We start from the raw sequence: 17269 nt of genomic DNA on the forward strand, positions 1-17269 counted from the left end.
CACGTGGAGGCTGGCAGGGCTGTGAAACTCACCAGGGGGCAGTGCAGGCTGCTGGAGGCTACGCAACCACCTTTCCAAGCAAAGCTCTCAAGTTCCCAAAGCCCAGGAGGGGCCGTGATGCTTTGGACTAGAGCAGGGGTGGGGAGCTGGACTGGGCAGAGACGCGGTGGTTGGGTCCAGAGTCTGGCGAGTAGTTTTATTGGCCTTTGGCCACTCCAGTCGCAAACCTGTGCTGTTTGCACACTAAGCAGAGAGCTGAGTGGTAGAGAGTGTATCTACCACCTGCATACTGGGGGTGCCCCGGCGAAGACCACAGTGGGGCCAGCTTGCTCTCAGCGCAGGGCCGAGTGTAGGCAGGGCCTGAGAGAGAGAATCCAGCCCTGCTCTAGACTGTTCTCTAGACTGTGGGTGGGGTCCTCCAGCCCCTTCCCATGGCCCTAGACACCACCCTTTTCCTGACAGCTGCTGACCAGTGTCACGTGCCCCCTGCCTTGCTGCCCCTGGACTCCCTCGCTGGGTAGCTGTAGCCTGCATCCCAGACCCTGCACATTCGAAGCGCCCCATCCCTATCGCAGACCCTAATGTCTCTTCGTGCCTCTCACAGCCCTCAGCTCCCCATCTTGCCCTTCCTCTGTGTCACTGTCCAGAGCCTGTGCTGGAAGAAGCACAGGTTTCCTCACTTGAGCTGGGCCAGGGGACGCTCAGGTGCTGATGGCAGGAACGGGCAGTGCCGGTCTTGGACAGCAGGGGGCGCCGAGGCCCAGGCTGTGTCCAGACTTCTTCCTGGGCGGGGGAGAGGGAGGGCAGGGCCAGCTCCTGCAGTTGCTTCCTCTGGGGCACAGGTCCTCTGAACTGCTGTGTTTTGAACTGCCCTGCACTTACTGTCAGAGCTGTCATCCTGCCAGAGGCAGGCGGAACCTGCTCTAGACCCAAGACTCAGGCCACAATTGCCTTCTTTGGTCACTTTGCCTTCTTTGGCCACTTGGCCATTTGGTACGTTCCTCCCAGAGGCTGGCTCACCTCTGGGACACTCTGCCCAGTTACGGAGCTCACGTGATCCAGGGTGCAATCTACACATTTCAAAACAAGCTTTTTTTTTTTTTTTTTAATCTTCTTAAGTTTGCTGTTTGTTATTTCCAGGAGAATTTAACTCACTTTGAAGTTTTTGCTTGTTTTGGTCCTTCATGTACTCACCTACCCTTTAAACCATTTACACAGGAAATTATCTCCGTTCTCGTTAAGACCCTGTTAACTTGAGCACGTCCTAGGATGTCTCAGTGAGTATTCATTGAGCACCTACTATGTGCCAGGAGTTATTCTGGCTCAAGGGACAGCAGAGAACAAACCAATAGCAGCCCCTGCCTCGTGGAGCTGGCGTCTGCCAGTCACCCACACTGTGCAGATATGTGCCACAAGTGCACATGTGGAGGGTGGGCGCTGGGCAGGGAGCTGCCAAGCTGAGGGTGAGCAGTGGGGGCGCTGGGAAGGAAGGTCGGCACTGTGGACCCTCTGCTGCTGCCTCTCACCTCTTAGCAAGCCCTGCAGCTTCTGTCTTGGATGTTCCTGCATATGGGGTCTGACCCTTGCTTGCTGGAGGGTCAAGGGACCACAGGGCTTATGGGAGCCTCGTCTGAGGCTGTCCCTGCTTTCTATGCTTATCTCTCTTCTGCTACTTTGAACCTGTAGTAAAGTGTGTGTGCCTGTCCCCTGGGTCCCAGCTGTGCCAGGACGGAGGCAGGACTTGGAAAGTCCCGATGGCTACAGGACTTTCAGGAGAACGCGCCCCTCTCCCTCCCGAGATGGGCGTGGGGCTGGGGCAGTAACTAGTGACCGCTGCAGGGACCAGAATAAAGGAGGGGCTCTTTGGCAGGCCCTTCACGGGAACTTGCGGCTGCCCAGGCTCCTGGCCCTGGACACCTCAGGAGGTTCTCTCTGCCTTGGGCTGCTTTGTCCTGTTGGAGTGCCCGCTGCTTCTCTCTTGTCTGTCCCTCTGGCCGGACCCTCCCCTGACATCCGCCCCAAGCCGCCCACAGGTTCCCCTCCAGCCTCTGCACCAACCCCAGGCGCTTACACTGCTCTGGCCTGGAGGCCACCGTCTCCTCCAGCTCTTTCCAGAACCTTTTGCTGTGTGTGGCTGCATGTGTGTGCGTGCTGGAGGGTGGACTTGGGCGGGGGAGCATGAGGGCCAGGGGTGGAAGGGAGGGCGCATGGCCAGTGTGCGCCCTCTGGTCCTGGCCAGGCCCACAGACTGTATCACACAGCTCTCTGGGTGCAGCTCCTTTCTCCCTGTGTCTCTGTCCGGGGAGGTGGGTGGGCTCACAGGTGACATTATTCAGAAGGCCTGGTTTGTGAGTGGCAGCCCCCCTTCCTTCACACTGTCCAGTGGCTGTGTTTAATTCCAATGAACAAATCCTAGCCCTCTGACCTGGAGAACAGGGGACGTGGGTGGGACATGGGACTGACAGTGACTTGGAAGGGGCCAGGCTTCTCCAGGGCTTGTCTCATGGCTGTGCTTCCAGGGAGGAGAGAGCCATGCCCACAGAGCGTCCTGCCATGTCCTCGGGGCGGGCTGCTGCCAATGGCTGCTGCTCCCATCCTGCTGCTCTGCCCTCCAGTCCCAGGGCCATCTCCCAGCCTTCCCTCAACTCTTGGCCCTGGACCAGCCTCCTCCCCGCCCCCACCCCCTCCTCTTTCCACTCCCTGGATCCTCACCGCCCCAGCATGTCCTGGGCGCCAGGCTGGGCAGCTCTGTCTGTGCTCGGTGCTGGTGAGGTGGCAACGAGGCCTCTGACCCCTCCTTGCTCCTGCTCTTTTTCATGCTTTTTCTGTGTGCGGGGTTCTTGAGAAAAGCCGTCTGAGGAAGCTGGAGTTGACGCTCTTTCTGTCTGTAATGTTCACCTGCCAGACAGGTGTGCGTTTCTGCAGTGGACAGAGCCGTGGGCCTGGCTGTGTCCCTGAGTGCTCATGTGGGGACACTCAGGGTCCTCCGGGGAAGAGCGGAAGGGAGGGCGGGTGCAGTGCCTTCCCAATGGGTGGCCTGGCCCCAAACTGGGGAGCCCTCCGCCCAGCCTGGTGTCCACGTGGGCGTAACCCCAGACACAGTGCTCCCTGAGGCCTGCCCCTCTGACCTTCCAAGAGCGTGGTGGACTCCTAGAGCCCGGTCTAGGGAGACCCTAGTGTCTCCTGCTGTCACTGGACAGTGTGGCAGCACCTAGGGTGAGCCTATGGGACGCTAGCAGGGAGGTCCCAGGGACAGCCAGCCTTCCTCCTTCCCTAAACGAGGATGTCGTGGTTCCTCGCTTTCAGGCTGTCAGGCGTTGAGAGGCAGACGGAGCAGGTCATGGTAGGGGCCCTGGGACAGGGTCAGGAAGATGCAGTTTCTTCGGGCTGGCACCACGCAAACTGTGTATGTGGAGGCTAATAATAGAACTGCAATTAGGGTTGCGACTGCCTGGGGCTGCTGCTCCTGGGCACGTGCTCTCAGCTTCTCTCAGCTGCTGCACCGACCGACCGGGAGACCACCCCGTCAGCGCCCATCAGCTGCAGTGTTATCTTGCTGTTTCGGTAGAGGAAATTCTTTAAAAATGATCTCACAGCGTGATTTATGTAAACGGAGTTTTTTTCTTCGCACGAGACAATCCGGAGTCTGAGTCCCTGGCCAGCCACAGCTTCCTGCAGTGCCCTGTTGCTATGGGTTACGCAGGGAGCGGGCTGGAACTTCATCTGAAGCGTCTTTGAACTTCCCTGGCGTGCGCGGGCTTGCTGCGGTGTCGCTGGTACATCTCGGAGCTGCCTGCCCGGAGAGGCTCCGTTCTCTCATCCTAAGATGAATTTGGGAAAAGGGTTGTCAGAGGAAGCGCACAGTGTAGAGGATCAGCAGGTAAGTTACCCAGCTGCTGTCACTTAAACGGACGTGCTGGAAGGAGATGCGGCATCGTGGTCACTGCTTAGTGAGCACAGCTTTTACCTGTGAACTTGTGTCTGCCTCCCGGAGCTGGAAGGGAGACCCACGGAGGTGGGTGCCCGGCTCTGGGACCACAGACCAGCCCCCCAGAGGGGACTGGTGGTGGTCGGTCACCTGGGGTGCAGCCTACCTCGGGGACCCGCTGACGGTGCCCTCGGTCAGCTTATAGAGAGCGGCAGGGTTTTCTTGCCCTCACCACAGCAGTGCCAACAGGCTTTTAAGATGAGTGGATTAGTTTTGTTGAAACATTAAGTTTCAGCTAGATAAATGTATGAAAAGCTGTCATACTCTTAATTACTATTCTGTGTCTTACATTTTTAATGTAACTAGTTGACTCTTCACATGCATCATAGGGAACTGCTGGCAGTCATATCTAATGCCTGATTATTACCTCAGCTTATAAAGTTGAATTTATTGTAAACATTTTTTAAAGGTTTGAGATTAACTGAAAAGAATAATTTTTATTTCCTCTTGTGGTCCTGTGTTATGTTGATGTAAAGATAAAAATAAAAATAAATTGAAGTTATTTATAGAAGATTGTCCATAATTACAGGGCACCAATTTTACATGCATTCTGTTCTGAGTTGTTTCATCTTCACGTTTTTCTGATACCTAATTAGGAGCTTCTGTAGAGAGCCGAGGAGCCGGGACTCGCTCAGATGCGGCGGGTTGGAGGTCGGGGTGGGAAATGAGCAACCCCTCCCTGTTCGGTGGAAAGCAGAAATAGGGCTACGGAGGCCAGGAGTCAGGCTGGTGAAATACGTGCAGACTTGCCTGTGTTTTGAACATGTTTGGCATGCACTTGGGAACCCCGGTACTGACGGGGCGGACGCCGGGCGGGAGCAGCTGTGCTGGGGTTGTGGGCGGCTCGTTGCCGCTGGCCAGTCGTGCCGGGGCGGTGTGCTCCTGTGCATTCGCTTCCCTGGGCCCACAGGTGAGTTTCCGGCAGAGTCTGCCTGCAGTGGGCCAAGTAAGCAGTCAGTTGTTCCTACCTCTGTGGGGCTTGTGTTTTAATCTCAATAGTATATTAAGGCAAGTGGTTGAAAATGTTGACTTTTTCTGAGGTTTTTTTTTAAAAGGAGACTAAAATCTGTCATCGTGCTTCCTATATAATGGTTTGGATCACATCTGAAATGTTTGCAAATGCTCAGACCGGCAAATGAGTTGTTCTTGTAGCTGCACTGACACGGTCTGGTGGCGGGGGTCATATTTTAAAAACAAAAACTGACAGGCTCCCTCCGTGTGGAGCAGGATGGTGGCAGGTAGGGGTAGTATGGTAGCCAGGGGGACCCCAGGTTAGTCATCGGAGGCCAGCCCTATTGTGCTGACAGGTCACATGGGCAGGGGTGAGGCTGGAGGACCGGCGGGTGGCAGGGCTGCTCCTCTCTGAGCCTCAGCTTGCTCACCTTTAAAACCAGGGGACACACACACACACACATACAATATTCTGGGCTCTGGTCCAGAGGGCGTGTGCTCAATAAAAGCTGCGCTTTGTGACGGCTTTTACAAGGCTGTGCTCCTTGTAAGCTGCTTTCACGCGAGGTGGAGACGGAGCTTTTCTGGGCGCTGTTTCCCATGATCATCACAGAGGCGCCAGGAGAGCCGCCGGAGTGCCCACCCAGAGGGAACGTGGGCCTCCCTGGCTGAGTGAACAGATCAGTTTCCTGTCTTTTTAAAAGTGAGGTGCAGTATTAGGCTGAAAGTGTACACACCCCTTTGCCAAAGCAGAGCTGCCCATCATCTTTAAAGCACACCCCGACTGGCTGTCACAGTCTAGGTGCTAGTCAGGTCCTGGCTGAGGAGACAGGGAAACCCCGTCTGGAAGGAATGCAAAGTGTCACAAAAGAGCTTTCACAAGGTTTCTGTATGCCCTCCCACCCTGCTGTGTCTGACAGAGCCTCGCTTCGTGTGTCCCCTGTGTCAGTGCTGTGGCTGGGGCAGGCATTCACCGGGTGCTGCCGGGGGCAGTTCTCGCAGGGCCTGGGCTGGAGGGACCCCTGAGCCAGAGGCAGGGCAGGAGCAGTGTGGTGACTCCATGGCGATTGATCACAGTGTTGCACAGGCTGTTTTTCCACCTCTGAGCAGCAGGAGCAATTCCTACTTGGGAATTGCTGACCTGCTGCCTCACCCCTGCGTCCTGGCCACCCTGCTCCGGCATCCTCCTTCAGTGCCCGCTTCAGGTGGCCGGGTTGCTTGGGGGTTGTCACTGCTGTGTCTGCCCTTCCTTCCCTTCCTGGTCATGAAATACCAGCTCTGCTGTGTTGCACACTTGGCACAAGCTTGTGTCTCTGGTTTGAGAGCACGGCGGATATCACAGGCTTATTTCGACCTCAGTCTGCCCAGGCAGGTGCCTTGGGCTGCAAGGGACCGAGGGAAGGAACTTTCCAGAGACCAAGGGCTTTGCCTCTCTGTGCTCCAGGCTCTGAGCAGGGTCTGAAGATAGAAAAGTTGGGTGTTCTCTTCTAGGCAGCACAAGCCCCGCGCACACAAGCCCCGCACACTTAGTGGAGTTCAGTGGGGCCCAGAGGGCTGGGCAGAAAGGCCCTGCTGAGGAGCAGAGGCTGGGGGAAGACCCTCCTTGGTGTGGGGAGCAGAGGCTGGGGAGGGACCCGCCCTACTGTGAGGAGCAGAGGCCCCACATTTGCACTGGGGAAGTGTGAGCACCAGGAGGAAGACAGCCTGTGGTCGGAGGAGTCCAGGCGACTTTGACTTGAGAGGACCGTCTGGCTGCAGAGCCAGGCCCTCCGTCCCCTGCATCATTGACTCGGACTCTCCCCCTGCTCCTCTCACAGGCCATCGGGCAGGAGGGTGTCCCTTCTTCGGTCTCAGCACAGCCTGGAAGGAGGGGACGGCTGGAGGGGGCGTGGGGCATGTTTGGAGCCGCAGGCTCAGCTGCTGGCGGCCGTGGGATGTGAGGAGCGCATCAGGCGTGCCCTTCTGTGGGCCGAGGTGTTGGCAGCACCTCCGCCTGCGAGCCACGGAGCCTGTGGAGAATGAGCTCACGGCTGGCACTAGTTCTTTGGTATTTGACGTTCTTTTTCAGCTCAGTTGAGCCCACTTGTGCCTGTTGCCCCTCTTCTCCCAGGTGGCCCCCGCCTCTGCAGAGGCCTGGCCAGCTGGTCCCTTAGCGCATAATCAGCCCCACCTCTCTGGACCCTAAAGCAGGTGGAGCAGGGGCTTCGGCCCGTTAAAGACAGCTGTGTTTGTCCCTCTCAGGCGGTCAGTTCTGTGCTCACTGTTGTCTATGGAAGAAGACATGTATCAGGGGGACACTTCTCCAGTTTGTTCCACAGCTTCCCTTTCCACTCAGGAGCAGGCTCCTTGACTGGCTTCCCCTTGCCGTCTCCTCCCACTCCCCAGTCCGGAGGGACCACCACATGTCCCACTCCGTCCCTCTCCCTGGCCTCAGTGACTGTGATCATTGCATCCCCTGAAGATGCCCAGCATTTGAGCAGCTACCCCCACCTCAGACCCACAACATGTCCATGTCCCCTCCCATCTCCCTGAACATGCAGGAGGCCTGGCAGCCAAAGTGTCCACGTCAGACTTGGGCTTCTCCATACCCCAAATCTGCTCGCCTCTCAGAGGCTAACACTGAGCCTTCCAAACCCATCCCTCCTGTGACACTTGCCCCTGGAGCCCTGGGGCAGCTAAATCTGCCCTGCACAGCCCTCCTCCAGTGCCAGCCTCGGGGACACTGCTGCAGCTTCCTCTGCCCAGGCTGCCTCCTGGGAGCAGGGACCTGACAGTTCTGGATACATCTCCAGCCCCGGGACAGGTTCCTGGGGCAGAGCCAAGCAGGTGAGCCTGGGAGCCATCTCAGCTGGATTTCCAGGGCCTGTACCCACAACCCCTGGTGCTCGTGGCCCATTGAATTGATTTGACAGTTCCCTAGAGGCTCATGGCTGGGTGTGAAGACCCCAGGGCTCCAGGAGCACAGGGCAGGCTGACAAGCAGGCACAGGCAGGGCTGAGCACAGTCACAATCCCGCCAACCCGCTGCGACCTGGGCAGCTTCCTGTGCCCCCTGCAGTGCCCTTGGGTCTTCAGGCCCACTGGTCCCACCTCTGGGATCTTCCCTGCCCCACATAGACCTGCTCGCTAATGCTCTTGGGCCAGTGAGGAGTTGCCTTAAAACTTAAATGATCAAGTTTTTAAAAAGTCAAATACATATTAGAAGCAGATTGGATTGTTACGGTGAGGTTTTCGTTTGCATTATTTATATCTTTGTATTCAAAGCATTGGATACATTTGGACAACTTGCAGACCTCTGGCTCCTTATTTAGGAGTCGTATGTAGGTTTTTTGATGTTTTTTACATCCGGTAGGAAATGTCAGTGGCTCAAAGGTGAAAATTTATGTATCGTCTATTACTGTATACCAAACTAATTTGGAACTGTGTGTTCTAATTGCTGTTGTCTAATGTCACTAACAGAATCAAACTTTAAGGCTACATTCATCATATACAACTTTTCATAAAAACCATCTGAGCTTTCTAAACACTAACTCAAAATAACATACCAAACGTGTACAGTCCCCATTCCTGCCAGAAATAAACGCAAGTCAGTTCCCACTGAACTGCCCATGTAGGCGGCTGACCCGGCACCCGAGGCCATCTGAGCTTCCATTCCTTCCCCGAAAGGCTTTGTAAGTCCCTTTAAAACAAGTCTGTTTACGTTAGTATGAACTCCAGCCCAGAGGCCCGGAGGCACAGCATAGACCTTCAAGAACTGCCTACTATGGGATATGTTTAAATCGGAGCAGAGGAAAATGCTAATTTACTGGGACCTGTTCCCTGGCAGCCTGTTCTGTGGCTTTTCTTCTCTTGCAAGTATAGCACATAGATTTGGGGGTTTGGGAGGGACCCAGGAAGTGCAGACAATGAAACCTACTTGTCAATATGCATCGTATGGTGGCCCAGCGGAGGCCAGGGCCTTTGGGAGCTCCTGGCTCTACGCCACACTGAGCTTGCGTTCGTCCCACTGCCCTCTGTGTGGTGCTCTGGAGTTGTCTCGGGGGCTTCTGAACCTTTGCCACTGTGAGCTGCTCGCCTGCCAGCCAGGATGTGCTCACAGTATGCACACCCGGAGTAGTAGGTGACGTGGTCAGAGTCAGACATGTTCCCAGTCCCAAGGCAAATAGACATGACTTGGGGTTACCTGCCTTTTCCATCACCACCCTCCCGTTGTTGGTGGGTTGTCTACCTGCACCTCCTTCCCCCACACCAAGCGCTGGCAACCAGTAAAGCACACCGTACCCAGTACCCCCCACAGAGCACTCCTCCCTCCTCTTCCCTGTCCCCGTGGGCACTGACTGCTACACACCCCCACCCCCGTACACCACACCTCCTCTTAGAATGGAGCCTGGCCATGTGCTCCTTAGCTGCTTTTGCATCCTGGGCGCTTCCTGGGCAGGCAGCTGGATGCTGGTCGATGTAATGGCGTGGCTCTGCCATAGCCAGGTGGGCGCTTATAGCTCAGTGGGTTAGACAGCAGCCAGAGTGGGCTGTGGTCATTATATCTTTTTTTTTTTGCAGGATAAGTAACCTGTTTCTTGCTCACATGTGGACTGAGAGGAAGTCAGTGGTTTCATGTCTGGGTGACATTAATTGTCTCCAGGCTTTCCGTTTAGATTAACATGTGGTTGGGATGTGAACAGAGGAGGTGGGAGACCATGAATACAGGGCTCCATGGCCGGTTCCTGGGGGTACTGTTTCATACTGATTTATGTTGGGAGCAATCCCAGTGTGGATTTACCATTTATCAAGGATTTCTGGATGGAGCTCGCTGCCCAACTCAGGTGGGAGCCAACACTATGGCAGCAGCTTTTGAGAAAAGAAAAAAAACTTTTATCTGTGAGTTGACCGGCCAGCAAAGAAGGCAAGGCTCCAACCTGCCTGCCCATCCAGGTTCGGGGTGGGGTTTTCAGGGCTTTCAGCACCGGACCTTCCTGGACAGCGGACCCTGTGCCTCTGAAAGGGCCAGTGTTCAGTGTCTGGTCCTGTCCTGGCCCTTTGCCTCCAGGGTGGGAGCTGGGAAGGGCTCACAGGTGTCCCTCCTGGGTGTGTGTCCCAGGTTTGAACTTTGGTTCCGGGCCTGGTGGGAAACTGGACAGGATCATTCTGAGGCAGTTCTCCGGTTACAAGCAGATGTGGGTTGGGCAGGGACATCCGTGACCTCTGAGTCCTCGCTGGCCCCTGCAGGAGAACCCTCAGGGCATAGAGGCCACAGCCTGTGGCTCCCCAAATGCCTAGAACTTTCCTTAGAATTCTGGGCTTAGGAAGTGCTCTTTTGCACAACAGCCCAGGTGAGGAAGGGAGGGAAATGGATTTGAGGCTGGGGCTCAGGGACTTTGAGCCCTTCCTGGAAAACGCCACGCTCTGAGACGTCCGGAACCCGGACACCTTCCTGGTGGGTGGCCTTGAGGAGTGCCTTGGGCAGTGAGCTCCTCAGGGCCTCCTCTGCTTGCCACCTGCTCTGTGCACTCTTGTTCAAGCCTCTATGCCTTGTTTTTTCAGGTCTGTCTTCCAGTTCCCAAATTTTCTCTCAAACCTTCTGATCTCTGTGGACCTCTTTTGGGCATTTAACTTCAACAGTTGTCATTTTCATTGTCAAACACCCTGCGGGGTACTTTTTCAAATCTGCCACCTATTTCCTCTTTTCTTTATGCAGCTCTTACTTCTCTAGTTTCATAGTAGTCTGGCATCTCGTACTAGGACTTCCCAGTGCCTGAGAGTCCATTACTATCGGTTCTGCTGGCTCGCTCTCATGGATTTTTCTTGCTTTTAGGGGATTTTTGAGTCATGAGCTCATATATGTGTGGGCTCACTTTTTGGAACTCCTGTGGGCCTCTGTTGAGCTGCTTTCTCCCCAGAAGGACTTGTGTTGTGGCCACCTGGACTGGGGATTCTCTGAGTGGCTCAGCCCTGCCCACAGCAGCGGTGGCATCTGCTGATGCTCCCCACTCCTGTCCCCTCCCTTCCCCCTCAGGGACTCCCCTTACTTCTTAGGGATCAGCAATATATAAGAAAGCATGTTTGTTACTGTACTGTCTTCACAGTTTTTCTATAAACCTAAAGCTGTTCTAAAAAATAAAGTCTACTTTTAAAAAGCACATTTGTTGAACTTTCCCCAGATCTGCTTGCTCTGCACCAAAGGCCTCATAGGCTGGAGTCACAGCCTCCTACTAGAGCCTTCAGCGGGTGCAGTGAGCCCACGCTGCTCACCTCATCCACGCGGTCCCCACCACCCTCCCCTCTTCCCCCACGGGCATCCACTCACAGCCGCCACCTTCTCCAGCTCTGGCTTCAGTGACACCCTCTCCTGGACCTTATTTCATGCATTTGGGGATCTGTGTAGAGGCTTTCAGCGCCTTCTGTTTTGTCTACTGAAGCCTGAGAACTTGGTTTTAATCATGACTAACCTGAAGTGAGCCATGACCCTCACATTCATGAGGCTTACATTTTAGGATTCACTCTTCAGGTGTAATTGTTGACAGTTGCTGCTTTTGTGTGGGCCACGCAGATCGCCTTCCCGTAGTCTCGGAGCAATTTGCCCTTGATATTTTCTAATGTCTAATGCAACTAGGTGACTGATGGTGAGTGTAGAGAGGGACAGCCATGCAGACGCCTCTGTCCACCCTGGGAGGAGACCCGCCTGCTTCTCTGATGGAAGCCAGACCTTGCGTTGAGGGCTGGTAGCCAAGGATGGGCTGCGGGCTGCTCTTTTGCAAGAAGATGACAGTTTAAAAACTGGACACACAACAGGGCATGTTTTACTACTGAGAGTTATTGATAAGGTGCCAGGACAGTTTCAAAGTGTATCTGACCCAGGACTCAGGACAGTTTGAGACAGTGGCCACCCTTTGCCTAGCCCATCAGGAAGCAGCTCCCTCCCGCTGTCCAAGGTCGGGCCCTCCTTGGGGAGTAGGGTGGTCGCTTAGCTGGGTTGTCTGGTCTTGCAGGTGTAAGTCCCCCCAGGTGAGGGCTGAGACCAGGTCTGCTCAGAATGGGAGAGGCCCACATCTTCCATGCGGGCTGGGGTGGCAAGGTTTGGAGGCTACAGCCTCGGGGTGCATGATCAAGGAGAAAGTACAGAATGCCAGCTGATGCAGGGCACTGTTTCCCAGCTCAGATACACGTGCGTGCTACCCCTTCAGGGGCCTGTCGGGGGTCTTCACTGGGAGCCTGGCCAACCCCAGGTGCCTCTGGGCTTTGCTTGTTGGCATTTTGGCATGAAGGGTCTTAAACAGGACCTCCGTTTGTTGGGGGGCCCAGGGTCTGGGAGGGGGCATCGTGTGTTGCCTCCGAGGCACCAGTCTGGGTGCTCTGGTCATCCTGTCCTCTCCCTCTGTTAGTCACCGTCCCCTCCCTCTGTCACCATGCCTCTAGCAAAGCCCTCCCCACTTCCTGACCTCCAGGCTCACCTCCCTCTGCAGAGCAGTGGTAGATCCATTTCCAAGCTGGAGTCCTGGGCTCTGCAGTAGGACTGAGCCCCAGGGAGGCGGCCTCTGCAGTGGCTGAGAAGCACGGGAGTTACTCTTAGTTTGGAGTTGAGAGGTTTCTATGCACACTGTCCCCCGACCCTGCTGCCTTTGGGGCCTGGGCCTGTGTGCTGTTCTCCAGGGCTGTGGCCTATGCTGTGACCAGGACATCTCAACAAGGGTACAAGTAACCCTGTGTCGCACTCGCTCCCCTCCAAGCTCCTCAGCCTGGGCTCCCCCCCCTTCCCCAGATTTGTCTCCCTCCCTGTGTCCTGACGGGAGAGACCATCCCAGGGAGGCAGCCTCAGAGCTGCCTAATGCAAGCGCATTCCCAAATGGAGCTTCCCATCCACCTGTGCCTCGCAGGACTACAGTAGCTTTTGTAGTTCTGAGGGTCTCTCATTCCAGGACTTCCCTCCACAGCTGCCTCCTCCAGTGCTGTCTGCAGCACAGGTCTTGTCCCGGTGCCTCTGAGCCAGCCCCCTCCTCTCCTCCAGCCTCACCCTCTCCCTCGTGCCCTCCTTGGAAACTCGCCCCACCTGCCTGCTGCAGCCACCCTCCTGCACCCGGCTGTGGCTGGGCGGGTGGTCTGCCATCCGGGGAGCTGCCTGAGCTCTCTGGGCCTGGGGTCTGCCCTGGACAGTGGAGATGGGACTAGTAGCCTGGTACCGAGGGTGCAGGCACTGAGTGGGGTGTGTTGTGCCCAGGGTAGCACTGGCACCAGGCACAGCCCACTTGCAAGCCGGCGGCACTGAACGGACCGTTGGCAGGCCGCCTGCCTCCTTGACACAGTGCGTGCCCCCGGCCTGCAGCCCTCGGCTCCTCAGACTGAAGGCGTTCTCGCTGAGGCTCTTACTAAGACTGCAAGGTCCAACATGCTGGGATTTGTTCTTTTCCGATGAAAGTGACGATGACTTCCGCCCCGTCCTCATGTGGCCTGGCTCACCCGCCGGCCTGGGCGGAGTTCGCTCAGGAAGTGGGAGCGAACCTGACTCATTGAGGTGTCTGGCTTTCCGGGGCACCTTCAGGGAGAGCCAGAGCCTCTCTGACACGCTCCCGGCCCGGTTTTGTTCCTCAGAGGGATATGCTGTTTCCCGACTTTTGTCATGAGCTTAATTAACTCATGTCTCTCTCTCTTTTCTTTCAGTCTGCAACTGTATCTGATGGTGGTAAGTCACAATTTCTGATGTATATTTTTATTATTTTTAATGACGTTTTCAAATTGTGAAAGTGTATTTGCCTTTGACTCACTCACAGTAGGTGTTTTCTTTGCCATTTCTGTCCTGTGGGGGAGGGTTTCAGGGCAAATTTGGGGGAGCTTCCCTCACCCCCAGTCGCCGCAGCATGTACTGTGGAAGTCGTTCCCCACAGAGACATGCCGTGGACCGGAATTTCGGCGTGACGGCCACCTGCGCTCGGCAGGGCGCACCTGGGCTCGGCAAGTCGGGGCCTGCTGCGCGGTGGCAGAACCAGCTCTGAACCCCTGGGGGAGCGCAGCGCTCCTGCTGAGTGTGAGCGATTCCGGAAATTCGGGCCACACTCGGAGCTGCCAAACTTCCCTTTCTTAGGAAAGTGTCCCAGGTGGATCGAGTGCTGCGGGGGGAGGAGGAATAATACTTTATCTTTAAATAATTCTGTGCCGGGAATTGTGTGAATGGGACAGACCCAGAAAGGAGACGGCCTCATGCCGCTGAGGCGCTCCCGACACTTACTTGGAGTTCAGGGTTTGCGCTGAACTCCAAGGTAATTTGGGGAATTTCTTCCAAATAGTCTCTGATTCTTATAGTACTCACAAAGGTCCTTATGCTTAAAGGTTGGTGTGGTTTTTTTTATATGTTTAATTATTCTTCTGTCTTCTGAGAGTTGAGTTTTATAATTTATCAAAAGGTACCAGCCCTTTCTTTCATTTATGTGCTGGCTGTGGTCTGAAGTCCAGATGGCAGCCAGCCGCCGAGGGGGCAGCGGGCTGGAGCAGCCCTCTCACTGCCAGCTAGAGGGGAGCCAGAGTCATTTCCTTGGCACTGTGTGTTGTCCCACAACCCCGGGCTTCTCATGGGCCCGAGAAAGGGTTGGTCTCCCGGGGGGGGGGGGAGGGTCCTGAGGGCTAGCCCTGGGCGGGGAGGGCACACACCTGCAACCACAGGTGTGCTCACACCTGGCGCTGAGACTGGACAGGTCCTGAATTTGTGTTTGGGGATTTATTTCTTTAATAAAAGGAATTGTGTTACCTATTTATGTGCAGTGATAACCATGTCATTTAATCTGTCCTAAGCCAGAGGTGGGAATAACTTCCTTAAAAAGCAGTAGGACCTGTCAGCAAATCCAGGATGGAGCGAGTGGTTTTATGAGACCTGTCCCTGCTCACCTGTCCTGCTGTGCTCTGGCCTCTTTTCTGTAAGGGACTCATTTCTGCAGGAGACTTGCCACTTTGAGATGTTGATTTACTGTGCTTAGTTCAATTGTAAACATTAAGCTTTCTTGTCTCTGAGATTTTCTTCTGTCAGCAGTAGATGCAAGGACCTTAAGGAGTTTTATAATAAGTCTGCTTTACACTTTTTTGAAAGCTGAACTTCCCAAGCGTGGGAAGCCCCTGACTCACAGCCACTGTCCTTTCTGAGGAAGTGGTGTCCTGGCTGGTGGCAGTAGTTCCCCTCCGTGGGGGCTTCCCACCCCCGGGTCCCGCCTCCTCTTCCCGCTTCAGACCCTGGTACCCCTGGGTGGGCCTGGTCCCTGGAGCCCCTCTACAGCAGAGCGGAAGGAGAAGGCCACGGCTCCGGGAGCAGGCCCTGAATTTCAGACACTGCGCCAGGCACCTTAGACACGTCTCTCTTAGTCTGCGTTATGTTTTCATTATTTTTCCTTCTTCGGTTTCTTCACTCATTATAAGTAAGAAGGAAAGGTCCTCTCATTTAATTTGCTCTTTAGCTCTAGGTCGCTAGATGACATTCTGCCGTCTTCATTGGCGCAGACCTTGAGGCAGGAGGAGGGCCTACTGCTCAGGGCCACAGAGACACCTAGTGAAGTGGCTGCCGCGGCTGCCGAGGCTCGTGTGCTCTCCCCACCCCGTTGCCCCCAAGAGCCCCTGCAGTTCCTGACACCACCTCCGAGGTATGCCTGGGGAAAGAGGAGACCCCACCCCATCCACCCTCCCAGTGGTGGACAGGAGCGCGTTGAGAGGATCAGGCAGAAACTCAGAATGTTTCCACATAGAGGTGTGTTGTGTCCCTGTTGGGCGGGACGTCCTGGCTCACCCCGGGGGCCTGAGGCTCCGCAGCACAGTTTGGGGAGAACACCTCAGCTCCAGCCAGTGACCCGGGCCCACTTGGAAAGTGCGACTCACAGGGGTGGTCTCGCCGTCTACTCCCTCCAAAATAGTGTGTCAGTCTTGTCACCGAGGACATTTGCGCTCATTTAGCTCTGTATCCCGTCTCACAGTGACACCTTTATTCCGTGTGCTCACTGTGTAGTGTTGTGGCTTTATTTTAGGGAAGTTGGACAATGCTACTTTTGGAGTCTTTGTTGACTCCAGGGGTTTTCCCTTTCTCAGGAGAGGGGCTCCAGCACCAGTGCCCCAGGCCAAGGCTGCCCCTAAAGGAGGGGGTGTGGCCAGTCTGCGGGGTTGAGCGGCTGGGCTGAGGTCCAGGGAGGCAGGCCCGCCTCAAGGAAAGGAAGAGAGTCCAGCATTGAGGGCTCCACAGTGCACGGACCTGCCTCGTGGGACCCCCAGCACCCCAGACGTGTGTACACAGGACCCCTGGCACTCCAGCAGCAGCATGAGGGGCGGCCGCGGTCGGGAGCAAATAGTGGGGACCCTCCCATGTTGACAGGACAGCCCCGGCCCCCTGCTCCAGGCTTTGCACCTCGAAGCATTATTGTGACAGAGTTGGTTCTTATTTTTTCCTTCATTTTTTTCTCTGTACTGAGCAGCTTTGCCAGGACTCCCCTTCCCACCAACTCATACATCATCAGGGGTTACATGTTCTCTGCCATTTCTGGATCTGACTTATGAAGTGGAGAACTTGGGGTGTCAGACGCCCACATCCTCAGGCACATGTCAGGCTGTGAGTGTGGGAAAGTCCACGAGGGAGCTCAGCTCTGGCCTCCGGGTCTGCGACACATCCACGTGACATTTCCATTTTGGCTGCTTCACAAACACTCCAGCTTAACTTGTCCAGGCTTGCTCTCAGCTTCCCCCAACTCAGGCTGGTCCCAGAGTCTCCCATTGGGGTTCATCTGTGTCCATGGCTGTGTCCGTGTCCGTGACCTTCTGCAGCCAGGCCCCCCAAGGCTGCACGTCTCCCACTCCCTTCACCTGCACTCCTGTCCCACCCACTTTGTTCCTTGATCTAACAGCCGACCTGGCAGCACTCTCCACCCACTCAGAGCTGCCGTGGGGCTTGTTAGCACTTCCTCCTGCCTCAGCAGGCACCATCCCCTCACTTTGGCCTCCCAGGACCCCTCAGGCACATGGGGTCTCCACCGCCAGCATGCTGTCCCCCCTCCCGCGGCAGCCCCTCAAACAAGCCTGCGCTGACCAGCAGCCCTTATCCTGGGTATCAGCCCAGCTTCATTTCCTTCCACAGCGGACACAGGCCTGTCATTTTAATTTTTATGTGTCATTGGTTTTGTTTGCTCCCCCACCCACTGGAAAGTGACCACCAGGCAGCCGCTCCAGGGTTGTGGCACAGGAAGTACTGTAGAGCCAACGAGTGAATTAAGCATCCACCATGTGCGGACATCAGCCAGCGCAGGGGAGAGGACCTGGGTCAGGACAGTGGCTTGCAGAGTTTCCTTTTCAGTGAAACCTCTCAGAGGACAGCAGACAG

At 55.7% G+C, this 17269-nt stretch overlaps 1 protein-coding gene across 4 annotated transcripts in view; it reads left to right on the forward strand.

Moving 5' to 3' along the window:
* RGS12 (regulator of G protein signaling 12) overlaps window positions 1-17269 on the forward strand; it is an 80612-nt gene that overhangs the window by 27220 nt on the left and 36123 nt on the right. For all 4 annotated transcript variants that reach the window (XR_013998381.1, XM_081131321.1, XM_081131322.1 and 1 more), the window contains exon 4: window positions 13591-13612. Coding sequence is in view for 3 of the 4 variants with exons in the window: in XM_081131321.1 (XP_080987447.1) it covers window positions 13591-13612 (22 nt within the window). In the remaining variant the exon portion in view is untranslated. The remainder of the gene's footprint in view (window positions 1-13590; window positions 13613-17269) is intronic.

Source organism: Miniopterus schreibersii, assembly GCF_964146895.1.
Source record: "Miniopterus schreibersii genome assembly, chromosome: 1".
Lineage (NCBI taxonomy): Eukaryota > Metazoa > Chordata > Mammalia > Chiroptera > Miniopteridae > Miniopterus > Miniopterus schreibersii.